Genomic DNA, 12,661 nt, shown 5'->3' with positions numbered 1-12,661 from the left:
GTTGTGTCAAAATAGTCTTATGATTTATGGTTCCATCGGATCTGTTTCCAGAATTTCCTACGTTCATTGTGCACTCTTGGCCATGGGTCATGTGTCGAATGTAAGAAGATTGAAAGTCTCTGGAAACATTTCATGCTACAGGTAAGAAAATAACACAGATGTTTAACATTTTTTTAAAATGGCATGTTTAACTGCTTCCACTCTGTTGTCAAGTGAGGATGTGTACCATTCACCCCTTGACGACAAACTCTTTTGAGATGCTTTGCTAAAACCTGAAATAGGCTGACAGTGCTTCATCCTGCGATACGGAACTACTTCTGAGTTGTTTACCTAGGTCACATTTTCTTTTTCACATTACTGAAAATTTAAAATATTACAAGCACCTGTATCATTTGCCAGTTTACCAATATTGATATCGAATTAAATCAGGATAAGAGAAACTTTTAGGGTCCTATGACGCTAAACCAATTTGCGACCCATGAAGTTCCGGGTTCGAATACTGGTCTTCAGTAGCTGGAATATTGTTGAGTGAACTCACTCACTAAACGAATTTGCCTTTGTTTCATAATTTATGTAAAAATAGATGACACAGTTGTCCAGTAGACATTAACTTTATAACACCTGCGTTTTATGTTGGAACGTTAAATTTCAAAATAAGGGCAAAATAACATGCTTTTTTAAAGAAGTCCGTGACAGGTGGAATTTAAATAAAAAATAACCCAAAAAACAAACAAACAAACAAAAAACAAAGCAGCAACAAACAAACAAAAAAACCCAAAACAAACCAACCAACAAAAAAACCCCCAAAACCCTTACACTATAAAAAAAAAACGAGACAGGAAAAGATGGCTTATGGAAACAATTTGCAAGAGTTTCGATGGTAACTAGGAAAGATCGATATTCTGAAATTCCCAATTCCGAATTCGGCCAATTAAAGTGTCTTGAAATGCGACGTCAGATTAAATGGTAATGACATTTCCTCCTTCATAGCCTGGTTATGAAAATGGTGAGTGAGTGAGTTAATATTTAACGTCACATCGGCAATATTGCAGCTATATCGTGACGAGAACATACGTGACATTAAAACCAAATATATATGCATATTATGAAGAACCTGTCGACGAAGGACAGTAAAACCACTAGATTATCACATTTAGTATTTAAAACTAGCGTGGAAACTTAAAAAATAATAGTATCACTATTTGGACAGTACAATATAAAAAGAGGCCATAGATCGCCGGCACCCGTGGCGAGTCACCTCCTCGTGGTGGGTGGTGGGTAACGCTAAGAGCTCGCCAACCTCCGTGGGTTGAGTCCCGTGTCGGCGGAGGACGATAATCTGGTGGTTGAGGGCAACTGGGCCTTTAACCATGATCTGTTTGCCTAACACACCACTTCGCCCCTTACTTTACCTAGACGGGTGGTTGAATGGGCCCGATTCAACCAATCGATTGGTCATGCCAAACCCTGTGTATGGATCATAAATATGTCATTGCACAGATTTTATTTGGACTTTTAATTTCGGACTGGGCTCAATTATTCATCGACTTTTCTGGTTTTGGAATGTATTTTTGAAGTTCTGAACATTGCCTAGAGTCTTATGCCCAGAAGGCGGTGGCTCATGGGCCAATCTAGTGGATTAATAATTTATAATTCTTCTGTTGGAGTATATCATCCGGGTATCCTTGGTGCTGCAAGCTAGAGACCCGCTTGCTCTAGCATTGTCCCTGTGATACTCCGTGGTGGGTGGGGAGCTCGGATGATGAAACCAAAATAACCCACCATGGTTTACGAAACCCCAACTAAAAAGCGCAAACGTCCTCTTGAAAATGACCCTGTTGATGACCTCAGACCGTCTAAACACATCGACTACTGGACACGTTTTATCGTCATCGAAACCAAAGATAATGCACCTTTAAAGTTAAACCCTTTTGTGCTGTCTAAGGGTATCCAAGGCATTGCCGGTGATTTAAAGAACATTAAATATTTACGTTCTGGTGAACAGTTGATCGAGTGCGCCAAAAGGCAACAGTCAACGAACCTTTTCAACACAGACACTTTCGTTGGCACTCCGGTTACCGTCACGGCCCACAAAACACTGAACACGAGTAAGGGAATCGTACGTGATCGAGATCGCTCGCTGGCAGACATGTCTGAACTTTATATCGCTTCCGAAATGAAAGATCAGGGTGTATTATATGTCAAACGTTTCACAACCCGTAAAAACGACACAACTATTCAAACTAATACCTATCTGTTTTCTTTCTCATCACCTACTACTCCAACATCACTTAAAGCTGGATACTGTAAAATCAGTGTGTAAAAGTACATTCCGAATCCCCTTCGGTGTTTCAAATGCCAAAGGTTCGGCCACGGTGTCAATACTTGCAGGTTGTGTGTGCTCACTGCAGTGAAAAGACACACACAACAGAACATTGTGACAGTATTGTCAAATAAAAATGCACCAACTGCTCAGGCGACCGTTCCTCATTTTCTAAACAGTGCCCTATTTGGAAAGAGCAAATGGAGATAAACAGACTAAAGTTTACTCAAAATATCTCCTTTACTGAGGTAAAAAAACTGATAAAGAGGTTTGATCTTCCAGAAAGTTATGCTACAGTAGCAAAAACATGATCGGAGTCTACCTCTAAAATAACAAAATCATCCACAGGCTGCCAGACTACCTTGACTTGGGTAAATTGCGATTCTCCACAGCTTTTGTACAATACTATATCATCTCAGACTGAGGAATCACTTTCTAGTACCTCAAAGTACTTCTTCTTCTTCTGATCACAAATCATCATCATCTCAGTCACTCTCGAAGTCTCAATCGACAGCTGATAGTCAACAAACTGTGAAAGGTAAACCTATGCCTAAGCCTGATGCTTCAAAACAACAAAGTGGTAGAGCTCCCAAAGGGTCACAAACTAAAATTCAACTGTTCAATAAATATGGGTCTCTTGAAGACATGGACGTTTCTGAAAACGTCCATTCTAGGGCACTTAGCTTGTCGCCCTCCAAAAGAGTGCGGGGTAGATCCCCAATACATCCCCCCAAATGATAGTTTATTCCAATAATATTGTACAGTGGAACTGCAGAGAATTGAGGACTACTTTACATGAATTTCAGCTATTAGTCCAAGATTTTACACCATCAACGTTATGTCACCAAGAGACATATTTCAAACAAACAGATGCATTTGACCTTCGTCAGTTTAATGCATATCATGGTTTTTCACCTCCGGGTGATAGAGCCACTGGCGGATCATCCATTCTAGAGAGAGAAAACGTTATTCAAAGCCCTGTTCCATTTATTACTAATCTGCAGGCTGTTGCAGTGAGAATTACTTTACATGTAGCGTTTACACTATGCTCTCCCTATATTCCGCCGTCTTTGCCGTTTGCCAAAACTGATCTTCAAGATCTATATGACCAACTCCTGAAGCCCTGTATTATAATGGGAGATTTAAATGGGCACAACCCACTCTGGGGTAGTGTAAATACAAACACTAAAGGGAAATTGTGGGGGGACTTTTGTTCTGACAATGATTTATGTATTTATAATGATGGTTCCAACACATATTTACACCCTGGTACAGGGACTTATTCTGTTCTCGACTTGTCATTGACAAATTCAGAACTAATAAATGAATTCGAATGGTCAGTCCAAGTGACCATTTTCCTACTGTATTAAAAGCTGTAACTCCATCTGATCTTCCTCCATTATCAAGGTGCAATGTTGAAAAGGCTAACTGGGCTTTATATGAAACACTGTGTGTTGCGAAAGTTAAACCTGAACGTTTTATTGACGTTCCTGATGTTTTTTTCTGATGAACTGAATTCCATAGCTGATTCGTGTATACCAAAGTCCTGTGCTGTTCCACACATTCGAAAACCATGGTTCAACGATGACTGCAAACAGTCTAGGAAGGCAAGGAAAAAAGCAGAACATTATTTCCGTCGCCATCCTATGGTTCATAATTTTAATAAATTTAAAATTTTAAATGCTAAAGCGCGTCATACTTTTAAACAGAACAAACGCCAATCTGGGCAAAATTATGTATCCAAAATAAATTCTCGGACACCCATGTCCAAGGTATGGAACATGGTGCAGAAAATTAAAGGTAAAGGTACTAAATCTAGTGTCCATCATCTTAAACATGGAGATCAGTTACTTACGGATAAATCAGATATTGCAAATAAACTGGGTGAAACCATCGCTAAACACTCTTCCTCTTCAAATTATTCACCTAAATTCCAGCAGTATAAAAACAACAAGAAAAGAAAACTATTAATTTCAACTCCGAAAATGTGGAAGATTATAACGAAACTTTTTCTATTCATGAACTCTATACTGCTCTTGATCAAGCTCTTGATACTGCTACAGGAGCTGATAACATATACATTATCAACTCCTGAAGCACTTACCAGAATCCTATCTAGAAACTCTAAATATTTTTGATGATATTTGGACATCGGGTAACTTTCCTCCCTCATGGCGTGACGCCATAGTTTTACCAATACCGAAATTTGGACGTGATCACACAGATCCGTTCAATTATCGACCGATTTCACTAACTAACTGTGTTTGCAAGACAATGGAACGCATGATAAATACTCGACTTGTTTGGTACTTGGAAACAAATAACCTTATACCAGATATACAATGTGGTTTCGGTAAAGCAGAAGTACTGTCGATCATTTGTTAAAAACGCACTAATTAATAAACAACACGTTGTGTCGATCTTTTTTGATCTTGAGAAAGTATATGACACAACCTGGAAATATGGCATTTTAAGAGACTTACATGACTTCGGTTTGCGAGGTCGTTTGCCGCAATTCATAGCCAACTTTTTAAATGATAGACAATTTCAAGTCCGTGTGGGTTCTGCCCTGTCTGATCATTACAATCAGGATCAGGGTGTCCCACAAGATAGTATTTTGTCTGTCACACTCTTTAGTATAAAGATAAATAGTTTATCGAAAGTTATAAATGATTCAATTAATGGATCGTTATTTGTGGATGATTTTAATATTTCCTGTGGTAAAAATATGAATACCATTGAGCGGCAGTTGCAGTTGTGTAAAAACAAACCGTCTTCCATCTATCGATCACTTGTCCGTTCTAAACTTGATTATGGCTCCATCGTATATGGTGGAGCCTGCAACAGCAACTTAAAATTATTAGATTCTGTTCATCATCAAGGTCTAAGACTTTGTCTTGGGTCCTGAAGAACATCTCCTGTTGATAGTCTATATGTTGAAGCCGATGAACCATCTCTTACACAACGCCGTATAAAATTATCTTTACAATATATAACAAAGCTATACTCTAACGAATCTAAACCTGCATATAACTGTGTCTTCAATGCTCTCTAGGAGGACTTGTACAACAAAAAGTCTTCCCTTGTTCCACCTCTCGGGCACAGAATTAAACCCTTTCTTTCTTTGGCCGGCATTGAGCTGGAAAACATAGCTCCTTCCCGTCTTCTTTCTTCTCCTCCTTGGCAGTTGGTTAGGTTAGTCGACCTAACATTAACTTCATTTAAAAAATCAGAAACTAATGAATTACAATATAAACAAGAATATAATCAATTAAAAAGTAAATATAGCAATTACAAACCTTTATTTACAGATGGTTCCAAGGACGGTGGTGCAGTAGCTTCTTCCACTGTCACTGGATCCAGAACAATATCTTCTAGAATTCCAGATAACAGCTCTATTTTTACTGCAGAAACCAGTGCCATATTAACTGCTCTTAAATATATTCAAAGACACCCTAAGCGTAAACAATATATAATCTCTTTCGACTCTCTTTCTTGTCTTCAGGCGATTAAAAATATTTCTTGTAAACATCCACTTTTAATATACATTATTCAACTGTACAATGATCTTGCTACTGGCCAATACGACATCGTCTTTTGTTGGTTACCCAGGCACGTGGGCATTTCTGGTAACACACTGGCTGACCTAGGTGCTAAAGCAGCGCGCAACAAATCTGTGTCACCACTTCTTATTGCATACACTGATTATAAAGCTAACATTAGATCTTATATCCGTGCTCCGATGCAGAAGAAGTGGGACACTCAAGTAGGCATCAATAAAATACATGAAATAAAACCGTATTTTGGTTACACCTACATGGGCTGTCAGTCCAGATTTGAAGAGGTTATTTTACGACGATGTCGTATTGGCCATACTAGATATACTCATGCATACCTTTTAAAAGGTGAAGATCCTCCATTGTGTATCCCTTGTGATGAGAGAGTCATAGTCAAGCATATTCTGCTTGATGGGTGATTCCCTGAGCAGTTGGTGCATTTTGTAACAGAACTGTCACAATCCTCTGTTGTATGTGTCTTTTCACCACAGCGAGCACACACAACAGATAATGTACAAGAATTTACACCACGTCCGAATGTTTGGCATTTGAAGCATCTGAGAGGATTCGGAATGTATGGGTCAACATTTAAATTGCAACAGCCGACCTTGAGTGATCTTGGAGCAGAAAGTAGGGAAAAAAGGGAAAAAGATAAGTGTTGGTTTTGACAGTTTCGTTATTTTTACGAGTTGAGAATCGTTTCACATAAAGGACACCCTGATCTTTCATTTCAGAGGCAATATTTAATTCTGACATGTCAGTGAGTAATCTATCGCGGTCCCGTACAATCCCCTCACTCGTGTTGAGCGTTTTGTGTGCCGTGATGGTGACGGGAATGCCGACAAATGTCTTAGTGTTCAACAGGTTTGCTGATTGTTGCTTTTTGGTAAACTCAATCAAGAGTGCACCAGAACGTTATCTTCTGATATTTTTTACATCTCCGCCAATGCCTTGGATACCCTTCGACAGAGCAAAAGGATTTAATTTCAAGGGTACCGGTGTTCTATCTTCAGTCTCAACAACTAGAAAACGTGGCCAATATTCAGTAGGATTGGACAGTCTAAGGTCAGTATCAGCATGATCTTCTTCAAGCAGACGTTTTGTTTTGTTTTTTTTGTTGTTTTTTGTGTGGGGGGTTTCATACGCCATAGTTATTGATTTTTCATTTCATCGTCCGAGCTCCCCAACCACCACGGCAAGCGGGTCTCCAGCTTGCAGCACCAAGGATACCCGGATGATATACTCAAGCAGAAAAATTAAAAGGTTAATTATTCCACCAGATTGGCCCATGAGCCACCGCCTTCTGGACATACGACTCTAGGCAAATATGTGAGACTATTTGAAATTTTGACCTGTTTAAAAATTGCCAAGTCTAATAGCATACTAAAAAAAATTCAAAATGATTAAAACATTACAAAATGTAATGCTCTTGGACCAGTCGATTGGTTGAACCGGGCCCATTCATCCTCCCGTCTAGGTGAAGTCAGGGCCGAAGTGGCGTGTTGTGCAATAGGAACACTGGTCCTGCTCCCATGCCCTCAACCACCAGGATCCCTTCCTCCACCGACACCGGGCCGCAATCCCCGGGCAAACAGGTTGGTGGACCAAATATTCCCCCGTGTCCACGACGGGGGTGAATGGCTCTTAGCGTTACCCAGCACCCACCACGAGCAGGTGGCCGTTCACTGGTGCCGGTTATGAAAAAAAACCCAAACAAACAAAATAAGCCAAAAAAATAAAAAAAATATAATGGAATCTAAAAATAAATAAATAGATGAAACAAATCTAAGTATCTACTGTCAATAGGAATAATTACCGTCTTGGCGACCCACAGATGCCTTAAACACCTTAATTTAAGGACCAAGCGTTATATTAAAAAGTATCATTACACCAAGACAATTCCCACATTTAATAATACTAATACCTCTGATCAAACCACAACTTATAAAAGTCATTTCAGGAGACATAACAAATTTGCAGAAGCATTCTCCCACCCCTATCATCTCCTACAAATTTAGATTGATGGAAATCAAAGCAATATATGTGAAGCTGTCTCCTATTTCCACGTTCTTACTTTTCATTATTCCTGTATCATTTCCTTGCTACTTTATTCACACAGCCCACTTATGTCCTCTCATGTTTAGTTCGAATCTGTAATATATGTATGTTCTGTAGTATCCATCTGTATGGATATTGTATTTTATTTGCTATTGTAACGAAAAGAACAACAAAAACAATAACCCTAAACAAACATTTTCTGACACTGCTTGCCTCGAATTTTGTGAAACACAATAACACAGTATTCTCTTTCCGTGACCCCAATATATTTGCACTGACAGTGTGTTCAGTGTATTGTCTTGTTTTAAAACAATGTGCATATCTTTTTCAGCGTAACATAGCCAGAATCTACCACTATGTAAGAGCAGCCAAGTTCGAAGAAACGCCAGAGGCAATAGGAGAGGTTGTCCAAGCATTGACTGACATGGACGTAGAGGACAGGGTATGCGTTAATACGAAAGGCTCTACAAGTGTACGATCAAAATCTTCCTATGTTCACTAATATGAGCTTAAATATTACAACATTGTCTTCTCTCTTTCAGAAATTTGTTACAAAAGGCGTAAAACAAAAGTTCGAAGTACCAGATAAGGGACAAATGTCTCTTGACTACCACAATGTACAAGAAGTGAGTGCGTTACCTCCCCTTGGTACTCGAGTTGTCCGAGGTCCAGATTGGCAGCATGAAAACCAAGACTGTGAAGGAACCGGGACTATCGTCAATCACGCAAGTGACCGAGGTAAACACATTTATTCATAACCATGATCTTTTACAATCCAATCCTAAATGAAATCATTGTCAGCTGGTTAGTGTGGGGTAACCAGCTTATATCCTTAAATAGAATGTAGAATTCCTTAAGTCAGTGATCAGTCAGGGAGATGTTTCAACATTTATTGTGAGGTCAAGTGTGTAATACATAAATACATATACATAAAAGATATTTAAACAATAATCGAATATACACATTTTGATGGGGAATTAGCGTCTCAAATGGTCGAGCTTAAATCTGTAACAGTTATAAGATTTCCTTTTTCAACATAACATCAAATACTAATCACAATGGGAAATCATATTAATACAAATCCTCTTAACACATATCTCAATTGTGCCTCAGCTGTCGTTATCTAAACCATATGTAAATGATATTTGCTATTGAACCAAATTTTCACTTTAGTTCACTGTTAGCATAATAATGATGCAAAGTACATCTAATGTGTCCATACATGAGTGCAACACAGGCACAACTAATCCATGACAGCACATCTAGTTCACTTACATGTTCAAATAACGACTGAGATATTATGCATGACGATGTTCATGCAAAGACAATATTACATAGTCAGTTACGACTTTGACATTATGCATGATGATATTCATGCAAAGACAATATTACATAGTCAGTAACGACTTTGACATTATGCATGACGATGTTCATGCAAAGACACTATTACATAGTCAGTAAAGACTTTGACATTATGCAGGACGATGTTCATGCAAAGACACTATATACATGATATTGCCACTTTCTATTCATAAATAAAACATTTTAGTCATTGCATTACATAATATAATATCAGAATTGTACAAGAAAGCTTACCTTAAATAGAATGTAGAATTCCGTAAGTCAATGATCAGTCAGGGAGATGTTTCAACATTTATTGTGAGGTCAAGTGTGTAGACAAGAAATCACTGACCTCTTTTTATAGCCGAAACACCACTGATCAATGTTGGAATTCTTTTGTGATTGGCCAAAAAGGTACAATCGGTGTTTTAATTACCATTTTGATTGGTTGACCAAGATCGGATATTTTTTCTATTGGTTACTGATTGAACAAGCCGAAATGAATTTTTGGAAGGGTAGTCACGTGACCGTGACAGGATTATTACACCGACTTAATTACGGTTTGTTTTACAACTTCCTACAGCTGATGTCACCTGGCCGTGACAACAGTAGTTGGGACTAATTAGCTTTGGGTTAATTAAACTGGATTTATTGCAGTTGTGGTCTGGATGTCTATACCACGTGTCATAAAGACATTTACTGGTGCAATAAAGAATAGCTTGAGTTTTAAGCGTGACATGTTCAATGGTATATGGCCTGTGTTAATTATCCTTGCCAGGTGCGTTACATCAGTTTGAACCATGACATGAAGGCTAATTAAAATGACATTTCAAAATTGCAACTCCTCAAAAATGAATGTAAACACACAGAAAGATGTAAGTGGCAAACATATACAAGATGCATACATACAAAAAAATATACAAATATGAAGAAAACAATGATAAATTGTGCACTGTCACATCATTATCAGAAGTTCAACAATATATAATCATCTTGAATCGTCCTATGGTATTATTTAAAAACGATACCTGTAAAACATTCTTAAGAAGCATTATCTTCACACCATGACATCATGCTTTACGCAGATCGGCTATGGGTGTTGTGGGACTTCAACGGCGTCTGTGGTCAGTACAGGTTTGGTCATGACGGAAAAATGGATGTCGTCGAAGTAGAGGACCAGCCACGCATCTTGCTGGAGGATGAACTGATAGAAATCGGAGTCAGAGTCAAACGAGGTTTGACATGCTTTTTAAATATAATTGACACTCCATGGTGTAGAACTATCATTACACAGATGTATGTTTTCGTTGCTATACTTCAATGACTTTCCTCCTTACAACCACTAGTTACCTTGTCCTTCTGTTTACCTGTAGGGGTAGACTGGTCCCACGGAGATCAAGATGGAGGTGAAGGGAGTACCGGAGTTGTCGTTAGAAAACGTGAGGATGGTGTTGTAAAGGTATGGGACAAGGGAATATTTGAGGATAAGGTCATCATTATTCCACTTTTACTACGGAATTGTCCATCCAAATTTTGCATTTGCATAACCTTTTTACACTATTATCATTGAACTATTTGCAGGTAAAGTGGCAAAATGGAAATCTGAAATCTTACAAATATGGACTGGACGGGAAAATGGAGGTTGCTGTCTGGTATGTGCTTCCACGTCTCTGTCAGAGAATAAACGCAGTAGTGTAAGGAACCATGTGCCATGCATTAGACGCGTGAGTGTTCGTTAACGTACATAGAAAATTGAATGCTGATAATCTAACAATTGTCAATGTGCCCTTACATCTATCTCTACAGTGAACCGGACGACTTTATGAAAGTGCCAAGCGGTTCACAAGATGCCACTACCAACACAGAGAGAACAAGCATCGCGGATGGTAATGAAATGACCTTTAGAGTATTGTGTCACACACTGAAAATAATTGAAACGTGTGTCCCATGACATAAATCTCTTTCTGTCTGATATAAACACCGACTGAACACTATGAACACCCATATGTGTCTCATAAGATATCTCTCTTCATTGTAAAATATATATGCTGAATCAATAGTTATAACATCCGTATATGCCACAGACGATATGGACGTTCTATTTATCTTGAAGTGGGATGTGCAACACCAACAGAAGAAACACCCCATATAGTTTGGCAGTGGCAAGATGACAAAGAGAAGTGGCATGTGTACCGTGACTCAGATGCGGACAAGCTGGAGAAAGAATTCACAAGGAAGCCCTTTGGGTCATGTGTCCTACAGAAGGAAGGAAGGAGGTAATTGCATGCATCTATAGTGAGTGAGTGAGTGAGTTTAGTTTTACGTCGCACTTAGCAATATTCCAGCTATATGGCGACGGTCTGTAAATAATCGAGTCTGGACCAGACAATCCAGTGATCAACAACGTGAGCATCGATCTGCGCAATTGGGAACCGATGACATGTGTCAACCAAGTCAGCTAGTCTGACCACCCGATCCCGTTAGTCGCCTCTTACGACAAGCATAGTCACCTTGTATGGCAAGCATGGGTTGCTGAAGGCCTATTCTACCCCGGGACCTTCACGGGTCGCATGCATCTATAAAGGTGTTTAGTTTATCAACATATCTTCTTGATCATGCTATATGTGTCATGTGTTAGAGGTTTTGGATTTCCGTTCAACATTACAGTACATGTATATGTTGTCGTTACCCCTGCTAGAATATCTCTTGAGTATTTTTTATTCTTTAATATACAAGTAAACAATACACCGTATCATTCTATATGTTTCAAACTTACCCTTGTTCGGTAAGTTCTACACCTTTTGTATGACTGATAATGCTGCAAATATGTTTATGTATTTCTGCTTGGTTACAGTGTTCGTGTCTTCTTTAAACATCCCATGCTTGAGAAAGAAGTTGACAGTGGAACTTGTTGTACAGTCAAACGATCAGGTTAAACATCCTTTTAAAAATTACTAAATGTTTATCTGTTTAACGCAATTATAAATTCGATAGGACGTTAAATCTTTGACTCCCAAGTATTCGGAAGCCATTGTTATAAATCAACATATATTGTTTGAACACGTGAAACTGACTTTAATTTGTCTTTTTGCAGCTGTAAGTCAAGCGGAACTGCGTGAGCTGAAAGGGGAATGAACAAAGATATTGGGGTCTTTTCCCATTCTGTCAGATTCTCTATGCTGCACAGAGAACAAATTCTCTATGCGCCAGAGAACAAATTGCCTTTTGAGACTGCGATCATTGTATTTATATGCATGCATCCACTTATCAAACCGATGCTCTTTGTTGTAACCATAAACTCACTAGACAGAATTAAAAAAACCCTTAATTCTGATATCATGATGACTTGTCCTATTTTGATATATAGTACTCGACCACATGC

At 38.7% G+C, this 12,661-nt stretch overlaps 1 protein-coding gene across 1 annotated transcript in view; it reads left to right on the top strand.

Moving 5' to 3' along the window:
- Nucleotides 1–12,398, top strand: part of LOC137278926 (uncharacterized) — a 43,765-nt gene extending 31,367 nt beyond the window's left edge. The window contains exons 12-20 of the mRNA XM_067811426.1: nucleotides 52–141; nucleotides 8,270–8,380; nucleotides 8,481–8,676; nucleotides 10,365–10,514; nucleotides 10,653–10,738; nucleotides 10,861–10,931; nucleotides 11,086–11,165; nucleotides 11,393–11,555; nucleotides 12,374–12,398. Of these exons, the coding sequence (XP_067667527.1) occupies nucleotides 52–141; nucleotides 8,270–8,380; nucleotides 8,481–8,676; nucleotides 10,365–10,514; nucleotides 10,653–10,738; nucleotides 10,861–10,931; nucleotides 11,086–11,165; nucleotides 11,393–11,555; nucleotides 12,374–12,398 (972 nt within the window). The remainder of the gene's footprint in view (nucleotides 1–51; nucleotides 142–8,269; nucleotides 8,381–8,480; nucleotides 8,677–10,364; nucleotides 10,515–10,652; nucleotides 10,739–10,860; nucleotides 10,932–11,085; nucleotides 11,166–11,392; nucleotides 11,556–12,373) is intronic.
- Nucleotides 12,399–12,661: the final 263 nt, after the last annotated feature.

The sequence above is a fragment of the Haliotis asinina genome, chromosome 3 (assembly GCF_037392515.1).
Source record: "Haliotis asinina isolate JCU_RB_2024 chromosome 3, JCU_Hal_asi_v2, whole genome shotgun sequence".
NCBI classification, from domain to species: Eukaryota; Metazoa; Mollusca; class Gastropoda; order Lepetellida; family Haliotidae; genus Haliotis; species Haliotis asinina.
The sequence above is the reverse complement of the archived record's forward strand: the minus strand, read 5'-3'. Positions and strand labels throughout refer to the sequence as shown.